Below are 23,178 nucleotides of genomic sequence, written 5' to 3' on the forward strand. Positions count from 1 at the left end.
CCACAAAATATCCTTTAAATAGTAGTTAGCATATGATTTAAAGCTTAATTTTTCAGTATGCAGGGACGAGTCACCTAAGTGGCATGAGAACTCCGCTTTCACTGACAGTGTCCACAGTTTTATTGGTGATATAAGAGATGGGAAACTGTGAATTTACTCTAGCAAAAATTATAAAGTATCAAGTGGAATTTTAGTGTTGTAAAAACATAATTAAACCTTCAAAGGTATTAAAATAGTGTATTTTTGTTAGGAAATAGTTTATAGATATAACAGATGAGAATATGTGGTCTTTACTATAGTTCAAAACGTTTAATATTTGAACATGTCAGCAAATAATAAAATAATTTTTAAAAGTTCAGAAAACCATCAGCCATTGACACTTGATACTTTACATGTGAGGAAACTGTCATAGAGATGTAAATTGTTTCCAGAAGGTTCCACGGCCCCCAGTGGCTGCACAGGAGCAAAATCAATCCAGTGTGCTGTACATTATATACACTTGTTACTTTGATGCTTTCATGAATGTGTTAAAGAATGGAAAAAGATTAAAAATACACATAGATATATCCAAAGTTCCTGCCTAATAAAGAACAAATGTCAATTGGAAAATAAGGCAGGGCCTTCTTTTTAAGTCTAGTAGCTTCTTATTTTAGCTTTGCAGTCATGAAGATTTTACTGAATTTAAGTTATAAAAATTCACAATCTTGTTAAATTTCTCAGCAGCTCCTACACATAGATCTTTGTCACCTTTTACTTAACTGCTTATTTGACACATTTCCTGCTGATAACCCTTAGTCTTAGCCAGGAAAGATGCTTTTTCAAGGAATAGGTTCTTACCCAACAAGCAAAGGAGAGAGATTTACCTCTTAGAGTCTCCATACTGGCTTTGTGTTTCAGTCTGTTTGCTTTTGCTCTCTAGATTTCTTGCTATCCTTTGCAAGTGATTGTCTCAGCTCGGGAATCAGTCGCCGGCTGGCCTGGGAATGCTCCGAGTCCCAGGTCTGCCACAGCCTCAACCATACTGCTTTTGTAGCTTCGTGAACAGTTCTGCTTTTCCTTCTGAAATATTTCGTTTGTATTACATATTGAGTATTTTGATTTTCCCTTACATGTATTGGCTTTCACTTTCCTGCCTGCACACCACTTCAGTGAAAACGGAATTACTTGTATAAGTATTACAAATTCTTTCATTTGTTTTGTGCTAATACAGTAAGTCTCAGGTATTTCCTGCCTAAGTCAATAATAAAACCTAGATAAATACTGGTTGAAGAATACCTTTGGAGCCTTTTATAACTGTAGTAATAAAGGAATTAATTTCTAACAGAAAGATGAGGAAGGCTGAAGTCATTTTTATGAGGGTGTTGAATAGAGAGAGCTGGCTGTGTTGTTAAGTTTCAGATCTTTGCTTATGGCTAAATGGTGAATGGAAAGCTTCTGTTGTGGGATGTAGAAACTGATGATTAATTGTGATGAGCATATAACTGATGATGTACAGAGAAACAGTTCTCATAGAAATACCTTCCTGCTGTTAATCCACTTAAAGGATAGGATTATTTTAGATACAGTGGTGTTCTAATGGAATCTGCAAACAGAATTTTATCCAGAGGACATTTCCTAATTTTTATAAATATATTTTTTTTTAATTAAACACAGATTTAGGACTTGCTAATTACTCCCTAGTTTCAATAGGCTTCTCAGTTTGGGTCAGTGAAAGAAAAAATTTGCAAATTTTTTTTGCCAGAATAATCCTTGTTAATCAACTTGAAAATTGGCATGCGAAGCCCACAAGGCCAAGCAGATGAAACTGGGGCTCTGTTAGGGTCGTGTTGGCCGTAGCCCTGGGAGAACTGGTGACTGACTGTGTGGTTCATTGTCTTAAACATGCCTGCTTCAGTGGGAGAATTGTATTTAACGTTGAATACAGTCAGTTATTACCATGGCACTTATGAACCTTACCAAACAAGTTTATTTGACTTATGGTATAGCTGCTCTCTAGTTTTATATTTTAGTCAATAATTATTTTAAAACTACCCAGGGATTTAGAACAGTTACTGAGTGTAATATGTTTTCCCTGGTAATTATTCTCTATATGAGTAGAGATAATGCTTCAGTAATGCACTTCCCAGATGGTGGAGGAACTCTGTACTTTGTAACACTTAGTTTGGGTAAATACTTTTTCACTCCTAATAAATGTACAAACCACATATAGAAACTATGCTTGAAAGTTTCTCTACCTTGGTGTTTTGTGTACTGTCTTTTATTTAAATAATGAAATCAGCTTTAATAAAACATTGCCTTATTGTTTATTTACAAAGCTATTATACCTTTTAAGTATTATTAAAGGTATATGTTATATTTACATAATAATAAATTAATATGACATAAATAATATAAAATATGGAACCTGACTTTGCATACATTATTCAGTTGCATACATGATTTGAATTAATTTTTGTTTAGTAGAGAGATGTTAATTATATTCTCATGTGACTAACCTGGTAAGTATTTTGGATCTGAAGTTAATGTCTCAGGTATAAGTACTAGCTTAAGCATACTTTAACCTGTCTAAGATGTTTAGTGTCTGTGACCTTCAGTTCAGAAAAGCCTTTATCCATAATAAAATATGCCTAAAGAGTTTTTTTAAAAGACTTTCCATTTCTAAGTATCAGCATGTTATAAAATCATTTAACATTTTTATACTCTCCAGCATGGAAGTTTCAAATGTAAATCAGTTGTCTTTATACCAGCCATGTTAAATATGAATCATATGCAATGATATGCTGTTCCCTCCTCCTCTTCCTCCTTTTCCTCCTTCTTGATTTTTCAAGACAGGGTTTCTTTGTTCTAGGCTGGCCTAGAACTCACTCTGTAGACTAGGTTGGCCTGGAACTCACAGATGCCTGATTGCCTCTACTTCCCAAGTGGTGGGATTAAAGGTGTGTGCCAGCACACCTGGTTGCCATGCTTGTTTTAAGCCACTTTTGAGACCACAAAAGACTTATGAGTTATTTTTCTTTCATTTTTGTTTCTTTCTCATTCTTACATTTTCATTGTATGGTTTTTATAAGATAATGCTAGGTCTTTTCTTTTGACCTTTCTTTACCTTTCCCTTGTCTCTCTATTGAAAATGGAAAATTAAATTAATCATTTCTTCCTACCAGGCTATCCTTGTATATCTGTCTTAGGCCTTATTTTTTTTTTTAAGAATGTTTCAATGATTAAATTCGTGCTATGAATTCCTCTTACAATTCCGTGTAAATTATAGATAAAATCTAGTAGTCACTTCTAGTGAACTGTCCTCTCCATTACCTAACTTTTTAATGCTATAGATTCATATAGTATTTAACTAACACCTGTGTGATAAACATTCTGAAATGCTTGTGTTTTGCTTTATAAATAACTCCTTTTTAGAAAGTCATTTTATTTGAAGGAGTTGTGGTATTTTATGCTAGGGAAGTTTCATATTATTTTATCTCAGTTACATACAGATATAGTTGTATTTTATCTTTTAAATTTTTTAAATGAAGATTTTAAAATAAATAGTTTATTGACCATAGTAACTAGGGAACTGTTCTAGTTGTTAACAGCTCAAGAATTCTTGATTTCTTTCCCTTCTAAATAAGTGGTAGATAAGCAATCAAGAAATCCTGGAGAAAACAGGAACCGAGGACAGGTGTTGGGTTAAATGAGTGGAGAGGTAACTTCTCATCCTTGGAAATGTGCGTGAGTAGTTGACTGTTTAGCCTGTTGAGGTTGCGGAGGCTAGAGACTGAGCAGGGTCCAGCTCTGAGGTGTCAGAGGAACATTACTTGAAGACAGAGGAGCAAAGCGTTGCAAAGAGCTGGTGGATGGATCTGAAGAAGAAGATCTACACAGAAGCAAGAAGGCTTGAGACTGTGGCCGAGAGTCAAGGCTGGCCTTCTGCTGTGGGATCCCACACCACGGCTCTGTTCGGTCAGAACTGAGGTGGTCCTGCATGCTCCTGATACTCAGCATGCAGCACCAAGACTGGATTGGACTGAGCAGAGAGGCCCCTTAAAGCAGTGGTGCTCTGCCATCCCAGTGCTGTGACCCTTTCATTCTGTTCCCCACCCGCAAAATTATTTCATAACTGTAATTTTCCTGTTATGAATCCTAATGCAAATATCTGATACGAGTAATATCTGGTGTGCAACCATTATGGTGGTCGCAACCTACAGGTTGAGAACTGCAGCCTTAATGAATTTGGTTTATTGAGAAGAAACTGCTTCCTAGTGGTCCAAGAACTAACGATGGCGGTTTATCTGTTACAGCAGCTCAGTCTTGGAAGAATTGGGCAGATAATGAATCATAACATATTTAAGCTTGGAAGGTGCTGCTCACCTTTCATCCTAGCATTTGGGAGGCAGAGATAGGCAGATCTCTGTGAGTCTGAGGCCAACCTGGTCTACACAGAGAGTTCTAGGCTAGCTAGAGCTACATAGTGAGACTCCATCTTAAGAAACAAAATAAATAAAGATGATAATCCCAATAACTTTGTCATAGTATACTTATGAAGATGTCCTATAATGGTAAGTTTGATGTACATATTGTTTTATTAGTATTTGAATTTTTAATATTTTTAAAATCTTACATTTCATAGGCTGGCACCTCATATAGTCTATACATATATCATTTATGTGTAAATGTATTATATTTTTTGCCAATGTCTTTACCAAGTCTTACACAGTATCTGAATTATAGGCTATGATTTTTTGAGCTACTTGTTTTTGCAATATTTTACATTCTGAAAACTAAAATAGGAAAATGCCAGCCAATCAAACAAAATCCAAAGCATCTTTGGACTTTGCACTGAATCTCTAGCAGATACAAGAAAATGATAAGAACTTTACCAAACCCACATGCTGTTCCTTGGGGATAAGAATATGAAGTGACCTAAAAATAGATTACTTTCGCAGTTTTCTAGACTCTGAATTGCTTTTCTTGAAAGTGTGGGAAGAGATGAAGTCAGCACAGAGAGCTGCTGATTGAAACATGCTCAGACTGGAGTGCTGTTTAAAACAATCTCATGTGGGATTCCTTTGAAAAGCATAATGCAATTCAAGTTTCCCAGCATCAGAGGCTGTATTTGCATTCTGAAACTAAGACTTGCTGACATGGAGCACAGCAAGTGCTATCAAGACACCCTCGCACCCTCATCCTCACACCCTCATCCCCACCCTCATCCCCTCATCCCCACCCCACCCTCATCCTCACACCCTCATCCCCATACCTTCATCCTCCACCCTCATCCCCACACCCTTGTCCTCACACCCTCACACCCTCATCCCCACACCCTCAACCCCACACCCTCATCTTCACACCCTCATCCTCACACCCTCATCTCCACACCCTCATCCCCACACCCTCCTCCCCACACCCTCCTCCCCACACCCTCATCCCCACACCCTCATCCTCACACCCTCATCCCCACACCCTCATCCCCACACCCTCATCCTCACACCCTCATCCCCGTACCCTCATCCCCACACCCTCGTCCTCACACCCTCACACCCTCATCCTCGCACCCTCATCCCCACACCCTCGTCCTCACACCCTCACACCCTCATCCTCACACCCTCATCCCCACACCCTCATCCCCACACCCTCATCCTCACACCCTCATCCCCCCATCTCACACCCTCATCCCCCCACCCCCTTCCCCACCCCGCCCCTGCATCCTTACTAGTGACCTCTTGTTTGTGAATGACAGCACTGGATGTCACATACAGTCGCATACAGTCCTTGAGCCCTCCCATAGAGTCCTCATCTAGAATATGCGGAAAGAGCACCACTGACTAACTTATTCAGATTGTGTGTGATTATGACTGAGTTCCTGCTTGGGGAAGCAATAGGGTTCAATGGCGACCCTGTGTTCCTTGCTCTTCACATGTGGAAGAGATGGAATTTGCACTCCATTTATAACTCTCAGAACCCTTCTAACAAATGTTATCGCCTAATGCATATTATTAATGTAATTACGTCAGCGTAGTCATAACAGACACTTATTGAAAAAGTGAGTCACCATTCTCTTTTAAAAATAAACGATCCCCTTTAATCCTCACAGCAGTTGTGAGAGTTGATTGTCATAAATACCATTATCCCCAGTTCAACACTAAGCCTGACTCTCAATCTGCCTCACCATATAAGGTGCATGGGTAATGTCAATACTTGCCCTTTTTGAGTCATTGAGACCTCTATCATTAGAATGAAAGGGAATCGTAAAAATAATTTAATAGAACATTCTCATTCTAGAACCTTCTCATATGAGAAGTAACTGAAGTCCTTTGTCTAAAATTAACTTCTTTGTACGGGAAACTGGCAGGTCATCCCTGTCCAGTGGGAGAGTGTCTCCAGCTCTGCAAGCCACAGGGGCTCTTCACAAATAGTTGTTGCAGGCTAGGTCAGCCACACACAGTGTGCAATGCAGTGTCCATCTGGAAGGCCCTCCAAAGGCTCATGTGTTAAGGGCTGGTCAACTTATTCTGAAGCTGTTGGGACTAGTTGAGGAAAGTTAGGCCATTGGTGTGCCCTGGTGCACTGCCTGTGCTCAGACACAGAAGAATGGAGCCAGCTGCTTCTGGACTAAATTTCCCAAACCCGTGTGCCAGAAGCCTCTACCCTTCCAAGCCCGTTGCTTATGCTGGCTATTTACTTAAAGGGAAATAACACCAACAGTTGATAGTAGGAGGTAAAGTCATAGCTATTACATCCAATGATGTTGACGAGAACTTAGAATTTTTAAGTAGAGCTCAATAGGCAGTTGTGGTGAGGGCCAGATGTGGGGGCAATGAAAGCCCTATAGGCAGTGCTCATGAAGTTTCAGACAGACGATGGGCTCATCTGGGAATTGCTAGAGACCAGTCTTGTTATACAGCAACAAGGGATTTGGGATGTATTTCTGCCCACACCCTTGTGCCTGGGACTTCCTGTGTGGCTGAGTGGAAAATGGATGGTGTTCTGTAACGCATTTGATTTTGACATAAAGAATTTGACACAAGTGATACCTACAATCACTTAAGGAATGTGCAATATAAAAACTGTGAATTGTGGCATCAAAAACTAAAGCTGGGGAAGCTTAAATTTTGAATTATTTCTTGTGATCAAAGTTGTCATTAACCTGTTATGTTTTGTTCACTCTTCATGGTAACCACAAATCAAAAACCTAACAAAATTTCAGTTTTATTATTTATTTGTGTGTGTTTTGCATGTATGCATGTATGTATATATGTATGTGCACCACATTTGTGCCTGGTGTCTATGGAAGTCCAGAGAGGGCACTGGAGTTCCTGGAAATGGAGTTACAGATGGGTGTCTGAGCTGGGCGGTGGGTGCTGGGAACCTAGCCTGGACTTCTGCAAGGCTGACAAGTGCTGTTAACTACACAACTGTCTTTCCAACCCCAAGGTATTTTTTTAAATAATGTATAGGTGTTTTGTCTGAATTCATCTCTGTGTACCACATGTGTACCTGAGGCTCATAGAGACCCAAAGCAAAAGCTTTGATAGATCTACAAAAAAATGATACCACTTGAGAAGCCTCTCAGTCACAAAGCAAGCAGCCAGAGAAGCAAAGGACCTATTAAAAACACACTGTGGAGGGGCCACTCCTTCATGGCAACCAGTAGACTGACTGTGGCTCCATACCTCTCCTACATCTCCACATCCAATCCCCCAGTCTCACCTCCAGTTCTGTAGCAGAAATCCTGCTGTGGTCTCCCTTTCCTCTCTGACTCCATCCCTGGTGGACCACAGAGATCTTTTCCCTTAGCCTTCCTTCTCCCAACGCATCCCGTTATCCTAGCCTTCAACACTAGTCAGCATCACACCAGCCCAGCAGGACAGGGAAAGAGCCCCTAGCTCCAGCAGGCACTCACTGCTAACCCGCAGGCTATGCCTTCAGAAGACCAGGTCGGGAGCCTGATTTCTTCCTCTGTTCCCCCAGATCCCGCCCTCCAGTCTCATCCCCAGCTCTTCAGCAGGCACCTGTGGCAGCCATACCTGCCCCCTCCCATCTTCCAGGAGTCCCACAGATCCTTCCTGTTCTAACCACACCCACTGTTGTTTTGTCCATGTCCCCAACCCTAGTAGGCACACTTTGCTAGCCAAAGGGCCTCTCCTACATGGGCAACAGGTAGGCTCACAGCAGCTCCACACTTCCTTTGCTCCTCCAGATCCAATCCCCCAGTCTCATCTCTAGTTCTGCAACCGAACACCTGCTGCAGGTTCCCTTTCCTCTCCGACCCCATCCCCAATGGACCACGAAGATCCTCTCCTCAACTTTTCTTCCCCCAACTTATCTGAATATCCCTGGCCTCCAACACCGAGCAGACATTCCCTATGAACACACCAATGAGCAGACCAGGGAAACAGGCAAGCTGACTGAAGGCCTTCACCATACCCTCCTCTCTCTCCTCCAAACCGAATCACCCAGTCACACCCCTAGCTCTGCAACAGAACCCCTGCTGCAGCCTCCCTCCCCTGCCCACATCGTCTGTGGATCCCACAGACCTTCCCCTCCCGACCTCCTCCCTCCCCTGCTCACACCGTCTGTGGATCCCACAGGCCTTCTCCTCCAGACCTCCCCTGCCCACACCGTCTGTGGATCTCACAGGCCTTCCCCTCCTGACCTCCGACCTCCCCTGCCCACACTGTCTGTGGATCCCACAGGCCTTCTCCTCCTGACCTCCTCCTTCCCCTGCCCACACCGTCTGTGGATCCCACAGACCTTCTCCTCCGACCTCCTCCCTCCCCTGCCCACACCGTCTGTGGATCCCACAGGCCTTCTCCTCCTGACCTCCTCCCTCCCCTGCCCACACCGTCTGTGGATCCCACAGACCTTCTCCTCCCGACCTCCTCCCTCCCCTGCCCACACTGTTTGTGGATCCCACAGGCCTTCTCCTCCTGACCTCCTCCCTCCCCTGCCCACACCGTCTGTGGATCCCACAGGCCTTCTCCTCCTGACCTCCTCCCTCCCCTGCCCACACCGTCTGTGGATCCCACAGGCCTTCTCCTCCTGACCTCCTCCCTCCCCTGCCCACACCGTCTGTGGATCCCACAGACCTTCTCCTCCTGACCTCCTCCCTCCCCTGCCCACACCGTCTGTGGATCCCACAGACCTTCTCCTCCTGACCTCCTCCCTCCCCTGCCCACACCGTCCGTGGATCCCACAGGTCTTTTCCTCCTGACCTCCTCCCTCCCCTGCCCACACTGTCTGTGGATCCCACAGGCCTTCTCCTCCTGACCTCCCCTGCCCACACCGTCTGTGGATCCCACAGGTCTTCTTCTCCCGACCTTGCTCTCCCCACGTGTTGCTTTATCCCAGCCCCCAGCTCCAGCAGGCACTGCCCGCTAACCCACAGACTCCTGCCAGGGAAGCAGGTGTACGGTCGGCAGATCTTCCCCTCTTCTTTTCATCTAGATACAACCCCTCGTCTCATTTCCAGCGCCATATCAAACCCTCTGGGGTGACCTCTTTTCACTATCTCCCCAAATTCCAAGGAGACGAAATAAGCAGATCCTGATGGGACACTCTGCTCTTCTCCCTCCCGTGAACTCCAGACTCCTAGCCTATCCCTTCCCCCAATTGTCAGCCCCCGATACACAGAAACACATTTTACCGGGAACTCCCAGTGTCCACAACTATCAGGTCTAAAGCCAACTTTCTACTGGGAAACACACAGCCATCACACTCCCTAAAAATCCAGAGAGGAAACAGAAACCTAGTGACAAAATACTCACCCACCAAAGACAAATCCAGAAATCGACCCCAAGACCTAGAATCACCCCCAATCCAGACTTCCACACACCAGCATAAGAACACAATCAAAACAACCAGGACAATGTGTCCCCACCAGAGCCCAGCTCTGCTACCACAGCAGGCCCTGGTTGTTCCAACATAGCTGAAGCCCAAGAAAAGGACCTTGAAGCTGCCTGCCTGTATTAAGATTGAAATTCAGTAAAACACAGAGACAGGGGAAGGAAATGAGAAGAACAGTTCAAGACATGAAAAGGAAAATAGAATCAGTAAAACACAAACTGAGGGAATTCTGGAGCAAAAATGTAAAAATTTGAATAGGAACTACAGGGGCAAGCTTCACCAACAGAGTAAAAGAGATGGAAGAGAGAATCTCAGCATTGAAGACATGATATAAGAAATGAGTACACCAAAGAAAACATTAAATTTAAAAAATACTGGCACAAAGCATCCAAGAAATCTGGGACACTACAAAAAGACCAAATCTAGGAAGAATAGGAACAGAGGAAGGAGAAAGGCACAGAAAATATTTTCAGCAAAATAATAAAAGAAAAATTTCCTAACCTAAAGAAGGAGATGCCTCTAAGGGTACAAGAAACATACAGAACACCAAAGTCCCTTTGCCACATAATAATCAAAACACTAAACACACATAATAAAGAATATTAAAAGCTGTGAGGGGAAAAGGCCAAGTAACATATAAAGGCAGACCTATTAGAATTATACCTGCCTTCTCAATGGAGACATTATAAACTAGAAGGGCCTGGTCCAATGTCCTACAGACTCTAAGAGACCACAGATGCCAGCCCAAAATTTTCAATCATAGATGGAGAAAATAAGATGTTCCATGATAAAGCCAAGTTTATCTATCTATAAATTATCTACAAATCCTGCCCTACAGAGGGTGCTAGAAATAATATTCCAACCTAAGGAGGTCAACTGTACCCATGAAAACACAAGGAATAGATAATCTCAGACCAGCAAAATCTAAAGCAAGAAAATGCATCTCTCTCCTCTCTTTCTCTCTCTCCACCACCACCACCACCACCACCACCATCAACAACAACAACAACAACAACAAAGTAACAGAAATTAACAATCATTTGTCATTGATATCTCTCACTATCAATGATCTCAATGTCCCAATAAAAAGACAAACAGGATGGATGCAAAAACAGGTTCCATCTTTCTCTGTACAAAAGAAACATGCCTCAACATCAGAGATGTTACTTCAAGGTAAAGGGTTGCAAAAGATATTCCAAGCAAATGGAACTAAGAAGCAAGCTGGTGTAGCCATTTTAATGTCTAACAAAATAGACTTCAAATCAAAAGAGTCAGAGAAGGATACTACATACTCATCAAAGGAAAAAACCAAGATGACATTTCAATTCTTAACATCTATGCACCAAACTCAAGAGAAGCCAAGTTTGTAAAGGAAACACTACCTCACCTTAAATAACATATTGACACTCACATACTGATAGTAGGAGATACCACTATCCACATTCATTAATAGATAAGTCATCTAGACAAAAACTAAACAGAAATACTGGACCTAGCAGACATTATAAACCAAATGGACCTGACATGTCAACAGAACATTTCACCAAAACACAAAAGAGTATATGTTTTTCTCTGCACCTCATGGAACTTTCCCCAAAATTGACCACATACGCAGACACAAACAAGTCTCAACAGATACAATTAAAATGAAGTGACTCCCTGCATCCTATCAGAGCACTATGGATTAAAGCTGGGAATCAACAGCCACAGAAACAACAGAAAGTTGTTCATTCACTGGAATGAAAAATGGGATAAGAAATAAAAAAATTAAAGATTTCCTAGAATTCAATGAAAATGAACACACAGCATATCCAGACTTTTGGAACACCTGCTTCTTTCTCTGAATTGTATTGGCATAAAGTCAGATATCAAATGGACGCTGACATAAATCCACAAACCTATGGACACCTGGTTTTTGATAATGAAGGCAGAAATATGCAGTGGGAAAAATGAACAGCATCTTCAACAAATGGTGCTAGTCAAACTGGATGTGTACATATCAAAGAATTCAAATAATTGCATAAGTATCATCCTACACAAAACTCAACTCCAAATGGACCAAAGATCCCAACATAAAATCAGACACATTGAACCTGAAAATGGGGACTAGCCTTGACCTCATTGACATGGGAGAAGACTTTCTGAACAGAAAACTGATAGCACAGTCATTAAGATCAACAGTTAATAAATGGGACCTCATGAAACTGAAAAGCTTTTGTAAGACAAAGGACACCATCACTCAGACAAAGCAGCAGCCTATAAAATGGGAAAAGATTTTTTTTTTTTACCAACTCTGCATCTGACAGTAGACCAATATCCAAAATATATAAAGAACTCAACAAACTATATATCAAAATCCAAATCATCCAATTATAAATGGAGTGCAGATCTAAACAGATTGTAACAGAGTGATCTCAAATGGCTGAGAAACACTTAAAGAAATGTTCAACATCCTTAGCCATCAGGGAAATGCAAATCAAAACTACTTTGAGACTTCATCCTACACCATCAGAATGTCTAAGATCAAAAACACATGTGACAGCTCATGCTGGTGAGGATGTGGAGAAAGGGGAACACTCCGCCATTGCTTGGGGGGAGTGCAAACTTCTTCAACCACTTTGGAAATCAACATGGTGGTTCCTCAGAAAGTTGTGAATCGACCTACTTCAAGATCCAGCTATACTACTCTTGGGCATATACCCAAAGGACATTTCATCCTACAACAAGGACACTTGCTCAACCATGTTCATTGCTCCTCTATTCTCAATAGCCAGAAACTGGAAGCAATGTAAATGTCCCTCAACAGAGGAATGAATAATGAAATGTTCATTTATACAATGGAGCATTACTAATCTGTTAAAAAATGGCATCATGTAATTTGCAGGCAAATGAATGAAACTAGAAAAAAAAATCATCCTGAATGAGCTAACCCAGACCTAGAAAGACAAATATGGTATGTACTCACTTATAAGTGGGTATTAGCTGTTAAGTAAATGATTATCAAGCTACAATCCACAGACCCATTGAGGTTAGTTATATAGGAAGGAATTTTGGGGGGGGGACACCTGGATCTCCCTGGAAGGGGGAATTAGAATAGATTTTTTTTGTATGAAGTAGAGGATTGTGGGGATAGGACTGAGAGAATCAGGTGGGAATGGGGAGGGACATATGGTGAGGAAGGTGATGTGGGGAGAGACAGTTTGAATTGGAAGGCATTTAAGAGGAAAAAAAAAAAAACAAATTTGAAACAAGATGACAGTAGTAACAACCTATCAGTCATCTCTGTGAATTAAACATCTGTCAAAGATCATGGCATCAGTCATAATGAAGGAGGCATTTCAGCAAAATTATGGATTTGTAAATACATCTATAGTCTGCATCAAAGCATTGCAGTATATAAAGCATGTATGAATAGATCTGAAAGAAGAGGAAATGAAGTGCAGTATTAGGGAATTATGATACCTTCTGCATGTCAAGCAGTGGGTGGATCACCAGGAAAGTTTATGTGGAAACACCAGTCTTAATTGTTCCCTAGATTAAATTAATAGACATACTGAGTTGTTCCTCCAACAACCAAATACAATTCTTCTCCATTGTGCACAGGGTGCTTCCATGATAGATTATGAAAGTCTACAGAATGTCTTTAAACTTATTGGAGTTGTAAACGCTAATGGTTAGTTTACAAGATTAAACCATTTTACTGATTGATGTTTGATGAGTCCACATGTACCTCAGATGAAGGCTCCAAATGCTTGTGGAGACACTCTTAGTCTTATATGTACCATGTACCTGCATTTTGGGTTTCTGAACCTTTGAACATGTTGTGTTTTTTTCTCCATAATCCAGATACCTTATCTTCTGAAAATCCCATTTAATGTTGTTTTCCATTTTGAATCATATTAACTCAGTAAATATATATATATAAAAATAGTATAGACAGATACACCTGGATCTTCCCCCACAAGTTCAAGGCAGTATCTAGTGGACTTTGTAGTTGATGGCGTAAATACATACAGCCACTTTCATTGATGAATGGACTTAAAAAAAATCATCTTTTAAAAAAAAATCACATAATGCTTATCAAGATCACCTACAGACAAGTTTTAAATTTCATGATATAAAACAAAATTTTGGCAAGTCATAAAAATATGCATATTGCCAACTTAAGAAATTTGGACATGAGAATTTTGAACTTTTCCTGACTATAGAAAATTGCTATCGACTCAGTAGAAGCTATTATTTGAGGTTTGGATTTGGGGTTTGGTTTTTGTCTGGCTGTGTCATTGGTAATGTTGTACCGTGTTCCCAGAACTGGCAGCGTGCTCCCACTGGACATACATACACCATACTGTGATGCTAAGCTGTAGCATCCTAGTGATTAGGGATATTAATTATGTTCATTTTTACTTAATGATATTTGCATTTTCTAAGGCAAGGCCTAACCCACTGAAAGAGGGAGGATATTTGAATTCACATGGTATAGGAAACTCTTAGACTCACATGCCTGTAACTAATTACTTTATAACTAACTATACTAAAAACTATAGTCTGATAGTTTTCTCTAGGGAAAAAATAAAATGAATATTAATGTTATTTATATATAAAATGCTTCATATCAATGACTAGTATTGCTTTTCACTCCTGTTTCTAATATTTATTACAGATGGCCCAGCTGTGTTAATACTTGTAGTTGTGTGTAATGCATACGGTCATTTTCCTATAGTATCGGTGGCCAAGTTATGTTCTTTTAAAAAATTGTGTGTGGGAGAGATGGCTCAGTGGCTACGAGCACTGGCTGCTTTCCAGAGGACTCAGGTTCTATTCCTAGCACCCCCCATGGTGGCTTTTAATCATTTGTAATTATAGTTGTAGGAAACCGATGCCCACTCTGGCCTCCATGGATACTGCATGCACATGGTGTGCCCACTCTGGCCTCCATGGATACTGCATGCACATGGTGTGCAAACATATGTGCAGGGGAAACATTTCAAAGCCTGATTAAAAAATCTCTCTCTCTCTCTCTCTCTCTCTCTCTCTCTCTCTCTCTCTCTCTCTCTCTCTCTCTCTCTCTCTCTCTCTCTCTCTCTCTCTCTCTCTCTCTCTCTCTCTCTGTCTCTGTCTCTCTCTCTCTGCCTCTCTTGGTCTCTCTGTCTCTGTCTCTCTCTCTCTCTGTGTCTCTGTCTCTGTCTCTGTCTCTCTCTATCGCTCTCTCTTCCCTCTCATGCATGCCAATGCCTGTGTAGACCAGGAGAGGGACTTGGATCATCTGGAGTAAGTGTTATAGGCTATTGTAAGCTGTTCACTGTGGATCTTCTGGAGGAGAAACATACACTTTTAACCACTGTGATTCCTTTCAGCCCTAAAATTATGTTTTTGTGAAATAGTTGGAAGAAATTAATTTTAGTAAAAGCTTGTAATTTTTTTTCTCTTGACTGTCTACAATACAAAGTTCTGGTTCTGTTACTTTGACCTCTCAGATAAGGATGTGAAAAACACTGTGCACTCCACTGTAACATTAGGACTTACATAAAACACTTATTCTTTAACACTATTAAATCAAAAGAAACTTCAAAGCCTTTGTGTCGATAAAGCTGCGTACAAAATGTTTTTGATATTTACTGCTTTTTGTTGGAAGCTATCATTTCCCAGTCTGCTAGCATTAGCATTAGTTTGTAAAGATTTAAAAACAGTTGTTAATAATTTGGCCTGGCTATCCCTGATAGTTTGTAATTTAATTTGTTTCCATTTATCAAATTATGTCTTGATCGTCATAAAGACAATGAAACTTGCTCTGAGTGAAACAGTTCATTGCGATGTGGCGGGGATGCTCATGCTTCTTCGTTTTCTTTCTTTCTTTTTTTTAAAGTACAGTTCATTATATTAATTTTCACTAGTAGATTTCACATAATTCTTAAATAGTTGACGCAAGTAGAAAGTTTTGAAGATTTCCTCTGATCTTGGAGATAAACCATGCCTTGATCTTCTCGGTCACTGGCCATTTCCACCAGCTGTGAGATGTGTCCCACGCATTCTTGAAAAGTCACGTTTTGGCTATACTGAGCCTAATTTACCCTATTTATTTTTTGTACACATGTGGATACTTTATATTATCTGTTGTGTCACACCCACTGGTCTATCTCTGTTTCTTTCTAAGTCATTTATTTGATAATTACCAGTACTCTCCTCTTGGCCACCCTCTTTCCACTTTTTTTTGGCATTGAGCAATGTGTTATTTGGATACATTTAAGCTACAAAAATTAAATTTTTTCTTAGTCAAATAAACAGTCATTTTCCCCTCATATTAAAAATCTTGACTTCTTTCTCTGGCCTTCCTGAAAACATGAACAATGTATTTAAGAATGGCAAGTTGGAGTTTTATTATATTTAATATTCAGGCCTGCTCCTTTAATAAAAGTACCTGTCTTTAGAGATGAATGAAAATCACATTTAAAATTATTAAGCATTAATTGCAATTCATCTGAGACCAATGATATATGAGCAGGTCATTTGAGAAATCTAAAGCATGTGTAGGACTGAGTGTACAAGGCTGGAGGTGCAGGTGGGCTGTGCAAACAATGGTGGGGGCCAGAGCCCTTGCCACCTGTGGAGCGGCCAAGGTTAAAGACATCAGCCATTGCTACTCCACTCAAGGAAGTCTTTACCCTCTACTTCAATGAAATCAGTCTTTTCTGTAGGGCAGAAGGAGACAGCTTCATCTTTATGTATAAATGTAAAAGAATTTGAAAATACCATGCTAAAGAGAATATACTATTAATATAATTTATATTTGAGTTAATGGATAGTCTGAATTGATTAAAAAATACATATCTGCTAATGTATTCTTACACATTTTCAGGACTCCCACTTGGTGAAATATTTAGCTAAATTTCAATGGATATGTACTTGCCCAAAGTGCCGTTTTGTTTTATTAACATAAAACATTTACATCTCTCCATAGTTGTCATGATTATTTTGCAACTCTTTGCTATAGTTGTTTATAATCCTGTCTGTCTTTTAAAAATTAGATTCACTTGTGATTTTGTACCAACTGAATTTTTCCATTGGAATTATATAAGTGGTTGGCGTGTTTTAGAAGTTCAAAGTTAGCCAGGGATAGTGTGTACATCTTTAATCCAAGCACTTGGGAGGGAAAGGCAGGTAGACTTCTATATGTTCAAGGCCAGCCTGCTCTCCATAGGGAGTTTCAGGTGAGCCAGGGTTACATAGTGAGTCCCTGTCTCAAAAAAAACAAACAAACATGAAAACACAAAAATAAATAAAAGGTCTACTTCAATAGTCCTATGTAAAATATAATGTGCTTTTAAAATCATGGCATTAGTGCCCACAAGATGGCTCAGGGAGTAATGGTTCTTGCTTCCAAGCTCAACCATATGGGTTTGATCCCTGGAACCCATGTGGTGGAAAGAGAGAACCAACTCTTGCAAGGTGTCCTCACACTCCACACATGCACTGTGATGCACAACTAAATAAATATAAAAGGGTTGTTTTTAATAGATTATGTCATTAGTGCCGACATCTGTAGGAGATTGTCCTTATCTTTAAAATACCACCAGGTCTTTATATCTGGTAAATGAGTATTGAGTTGCAGCCTGCTTTTCATGGTTAAATTTTATGAACCTGATGATATATTATTGTTATTGTGTTGGTAGCACAAGGCTCAGCATGTAGTAAATATACTTGGTTGGGATCTGAACCTTTCGCCTGTGTTTTGTTTATTAATGTCTTAGCCATTGGGCATTCTTCATTTTACAGATCTGTAGTTGGATTAGCCATCACCTGGTTCCAGGTGACACATCTCATGAATTGATAGCAACTCTAGAAACAACTGTACCACATTCTTGGTTCCAACCATAGTGATTTTGCTGCAATGTGTGTTTTGTAAGAACAATTACTATCTTTGTGTTGGTAAGTGTGGGTTGGTATTGGCCAGTGTGGAAATGACATCAGCTCATAGGTAAGTTTTCTAAGGAAAACAGGAAATTATAACCTTAAAAGAAAAGGGAAGGGTGCCCTCAATATATGCTTTTCGAGAGACAAGTGGACTCCTCTGTTCTTCCAGGATAACTGAAATTATGCACCTGATCCAGGCCAGACTCCGAGAGGTGCATCAGCCCCTGGCTGTGCCGACTTCCAGGTAGCTTTCTCATACAGAGCTCTGTTTTCATCAGGACCACCATCCTTTCTCTAGTAAGGTTATCCACATTCCCATTCTTTCTCATTTCTGCATTTTAAATATCTACGAGAACTATAATTTGAATTAAAGGACTTTTATGTGGTTACTATTTGAGAAATCCCCCCTAGGAACAATTTTCCTCTCTTTAAATATGGATTTAAAAAAACTTGAAAAGTATTTGGTAAAATTTATATTAAACAAAAAAATTACTTTTCATATACTTAAATGGGTGAGCAATCATATTGGCCAGGTCATTCATTCCAAAAGCAAAGCATTCCAGACACATTAATTATGGGTGACAATGTTGGGAGCCATGTAGCCTAGTTTCGTTCAGATCAGCATATGAGTGCCTGTCCAGTGAGTGGGTCTTTACGAGGCAAGGACCAGGGGACTTCAGGACAGCACAGAATACTGCTGGGACCACATGACCTTGTATGCTCTCCTCTCTCATAATGTTGATGATTCTCTTGGCGGTTTTCAGTATCACTTTGTCAGGCATGTGTTGGACAGATGTGATCATTCCTGGAAACCCCACTTTTTCCAAATATTTTCCCTTAAAATTCTTTGGTAACAGTTACTTCTCAGGTTTCTTATCTGGAAATCCTAGGTGTCAACCCAGACCCCAGGACCTGTTCTGATTCAGTGCTGACAGGATCGGAGGCAAGAAAAGTTAATAGTCATTTGAAGAAGTGCAAGCTAACTCTATGCAATCAGTTTGTGCCAGATCATTCATATTTCTACAAATATGCTTTGTTCAGTTTTGAATGATATTGTAGTTCTGGAAAATGTGTGCCTATGTTTATTACTTTTTAGCTTTGTAAGGACAGGATAAGCCTGGCTCAATACTTAGCCAAGCTACCAAAATGCTGAATGTTGTTTTTGTTTTAAAAGTTGTTTTGAAATAAAGGTTGATTGAAAAACATATTTGACATATTTGTTTTTACCAGAAGTTAATGCTGGAGGGTGGGAAAAACATGCTTGTTTTTGAAATATAAATAAAGACTACTTGAGCTATTTGGGTCTGGCCACTTGTTGGAAACTCATCTGGTGGTGGGATACTGCTTCATTTCTTCACATGCATGCCCCTTCTCTGTCTCAGACCTTGAACCCAGGCTGTGGCGGGACCACGGCAAGCCAGAAGCATTTTGTAGTGTTTGTATGATATTGGTACTTACACATATTTAAAAGGTTAATCAAACTTTGAGGCCTTAAGCATCATACAGGAGTAGTCTTTCAGGCAAGGTGGTTTAGCACCATGGTATACAGTCTCTGCCATCATTACCAAGGAGCAGATTTTGTACCTGGTAGTCAACCCCCTGACTCTATGTTCTGTCCGTGACTACAATTTGTACAATTGTCTACAGTTTGGTAAGTTAGATTGCCTTTTGTTTGTAAGCCTATCACCAGCAGTTTGGGTTCACTCAAATATTACAAATCCATGGGAAGGAGACTTTGTAGATGTAATTTGATCAATGATATAAAGGAATCTCTTTAATTCATCAACTTTAATGTTTTTGAGCCATCGTTTATAGGACTTCTAACTAGGAACCAATACCTGTTGCTGTAGCTGGTAGACATTGAGGGCTTAGCTTCCAAACCCCGATTTACAAGCTAAACTGCATTGGTGGGAAGTCTGGCATTTGTAGTGCATTTACAGTTCTGGCTATGCTGTGCTCACGATACAGGAGCTAAGCACTGAAATTCTACCTGAATGACGTTCCAGGGAAGCAGAGGTAGGAGAAGGCGATCCTGAGGCTCCAAGGTCACATCGTCTCATCTTGTCCTGTCAGCTGCCCAGCTCATTGGAAAGCCTTTCTGCTTTTAATTTTCTTGAAAAACCTTTACTTTTCTTGCTTTTTTTCTTTTAGTTTTTTTGTGGAATGTCATTTTAAAGTTATTTCTTTGGCATATAATTGTATTTATGTCATTTTAGATTTCTAAAGGAAATTTCTGTATGTACCTATTTCAATTAACTATGTTTAATGACAAGTTCTAAAGCATTGTTATTGAATAACTATTGAACTAATATCTATTAAAAATTATTGAATCAGTGTTATTAAAATGAGCATTATAGGAGCTAGGACATAAGTCAGTGATTGTATGCATGCCAGCCATGTGTGAGGCCCTAGGCTTAATCTGCAGCAGTGAAGGAAAAAGCAAGGAGTTTCATGTAATGTTCTCCCCTGGAAAAGAAAAATGCCATGTTTGGGTAGAAAACCTCATTTATGTGTGCTATAGAAGGAACATAATAAAATGTATGCCTGCTAGAAATGTATTTCCTTGTGGGAGAGCGGGGCAGAGGGCAGTTTCCGTAGAAGAGCATGAGGGTGGGGACACATTAAAGTGTCTCTGGTTAGTAAGCATATGTAATAGGGAAATTTCTAGTTCTGAAAAAATATTTTGAATTAGGTCTTTCAAAAAACATACACATTTATTCATGTTTTTTTTTCTTTTTGCATCATTTAGGCTAATGGTTCCCAACCTTCCTAATGTTGCAACCCTTTAATACAGTTCCTCATGTTAGGATGACCCCAACCATAAAATCATTCTGTTGCTACTTTATAACTGTAAACTTGGTACTGTTATGAATCATAATGTAAATATCTGTGTTTTCCAATGGCCTTAGATGACCCCTGTGAAAAGGTCATTTGACTCAAAGGGAGTTGGGAAGCACAGGCTGAGAACTACTGATTTAGGCAGTTTCCTGTAAGAGCATTGTGCTATGTTTCCACTTAATTTATCTTGGGTCAGGCAGTGGTGGTACACGCTTTTAATCCTAGCACTCGGGAACCAGAGGCAGATGGATCTCTGTGATTTCAAGGTCAGTCTGGATTACAGAGTGAGTTCTAGGGCAGCCATGGCTACATAGAGAAACCCTGTCACAAAACACAAAAAAACATTTATCTTAAAAAAGCTATAATAATTTGTAGAATTAAGGAAGGCTCAACCTGGGATCCTTTAAATTTCAGTTATATTTTTTAAATTTTTATTTATGTTTTCAACATAGTATTCTTCTCGATTATTTGCAAATTTCACACAATACACACCAATCACACTCACTTCCTGTTCCTCTCAGATCTACCCTCCTACCCTCTTGCCTCCCCTCCAAAAGAAAAAAAAAATACACCAAGTCCAATTTGTGTTGCCCATGTACCCACTGGGTACTGCTCAAACTCCCAGTGGCCAGCTCCTTAAAGAAAACCGAGTCCTTCCATGCCAAAACACCATATTTTCCAGAATACAGACCTTGCTAAAAACAATGTTCCATAAAAAAATTGCTTGGGGCTTGTTAGACATAGATAATTATTTATTAGAGATGTCAGATATTCTAAATTACTGTACAAAGTTACTTCCATTAATTTTATTAGCTTTTCATAGGCTAAGAAATAATGAACCTTGTTATAGATCATTAATTAAACATAATTAGTAGAATCATGTTTTTATAAAACTGGTATGATTTGCAACAGAATGGTGGCATTTTGTATTTTTCAATGTATTCTTATTGAGCATTTATTTCATTTTTATAAAGGAGACACCATCCACTTATTAGGTATTTATTGCCTAAAAGACATTGGGAATTATTAACATGAATGAACAGAAATAATAGAACATGGCAGTTGTGTTTTGTTTTTCTCCAAGAGGAATGCTGAAGAAAAATGCTGTGCTTGTGCCCTGCAGGTACACTGCCTTGACTTCACCTTAGTCCCGCCCACTCAGAAGATGGAAAGCCTGATGTGGATCAGGGGCTTGGCAAAGGAAGTGAAAAAAAGGAATGTTTTATTAAGTGGACTCCTCATAAACTACTCACAGGTATGAAAGGCGTTAATATTCCCAAAATGCGTGTTTTCAGACTTCTAATGGTAGGAATGTGATTTTGATAAAGCAAGTGGATGTTGATGGTACAGAAAATGATGGCAGGGGCTGGGGAGAGGGTTCAGTAGGTCAAGCTTTTGCACATAAGTGTGAGAAGCTGAGTTTGAGTCCCAAGAACCTGTGTTAAAAGCTGGTGTTATATGATGGGTCTGTAACCATAATACCATTGGCGAGAAATAGGAGTTGGAGACAGGGAACTCTGCAGGAATTTTTATGCCAGCTGGCCTGGCGCACACAGTGACAAACAGCCAACAGTGTCTCATGTGAGGCAAAAGGAAAGGGCTGACACTGGACATTGTCCTCTCTGTCTTCCACATGTGTGCTGCATTCAGGGGAGCATGCATACACTCCCATACATGCGCACACACACACACACACACACACACACACACACACACACACACACGCAGGCTTATTCATCCCTTCATGGACCTCTGTGTCTTGCACATATGTGCTGCACTCAGGAGAACATTCACACACTCCCATACACACACACACACACACACACACACACACACACACACACACACATACTTACTCATATCTTCATGTTCATGGTTGCGATAGGTCTAACCTCTCAACTATAGGATGAAAATAAAAATAGAAATGTTTTAGAGAAAAGATGATTGCAGTTTGATCAGTTATGGATCTCTGTAACAATGTACATCAGTTACAAAAACAAACTTCTTTAATGAGGGTGAGAGCAGCACTTATCTGTGGGAAAAAGAGAATAACTATTTAGAATACAGTTAGAGACTCTATTTGTTATTAGAATGGCAACAGCAGGTTGTCTCTAGGGTCCATGACTGGTCCATCCACAGGGAGCTGACTAGACTGACAGTGTCAGACATAAATTCCCTCCTATTGGTCAGGCCTTAGGTCTGAAAAGACAGTTCACATGCTCAGCCACAGTTGATGCATCTGTGATGAAAGCCCTAGACCCAAGGCTCAGGAAGAATCATGGAAGAGGGGGAAGAAGGGTTCTAAGAGCCAGAGGACCAGGGTACCTACTGCTAGATAGTGTCTTCTCGACTTGGCAGGACAGCTGCACCCATGAAATTTCAACACTATGGCTGTCTGAACAAGACCTGCATAACAGCAGTTGTCACGGCAGTGGGGTGGGGGAAGAGCATCAGTGGCGGCCGCGAGAAGGAAAGTCAGTTTTCTCCAGGATGAGATTGCTTCCTGATAGGTATGCAACCGTGGTCAGCCCTAACCTATGCACATATATGAACAACACTGAGAGGCCTCGGTAGGCTGTGCTCTCGGTAGAT

At 40.4% G+C, this 23,178-nt stretch overlaps 1 protein-coding gene across 3 annotated transcripts in view; it reads left to right on the forward strand.

Moving 5' to 3' along the window:
• Positions 1 to 23,178, forward strand: part of Crppa (CDP-L-ribitol pyrophosphorylase A) — a 281,669-nt gene that overhangs the window by 163,685 nt on the left and 94,806 nt on the right. For all 3 annotated transcript variants that reach the window (XM_028878415.2, XM_028878413.2, XM_028878416.2), the window contains one exon: positions 21,710 to 21,841. In XM_028878415.2, the coding sequence (XP_028734248.1) occupies positions 21,710 to 21,841 (132 nt within the window). The remainder of the gene's footprint in view (positions 1 to 21,709; positions 21,842 to 23,178) is intronic.

The sequence above is a fragment of the Peromyscus leucopus genome, chromosome 14 (genome assembly GCF_004664715.2).
Source record: "Peromyscus leucopus breed LL Stock chromosome 14, UCI_PerLeu_2.1, whole genome shotgun sequence".
Taxonomy (NCBI): Eukaryota; Metazoa; Chordata; class Mammalia; order Rodentia; family Cricetidae; genus Peromyscus; species Peromyscus leucopus.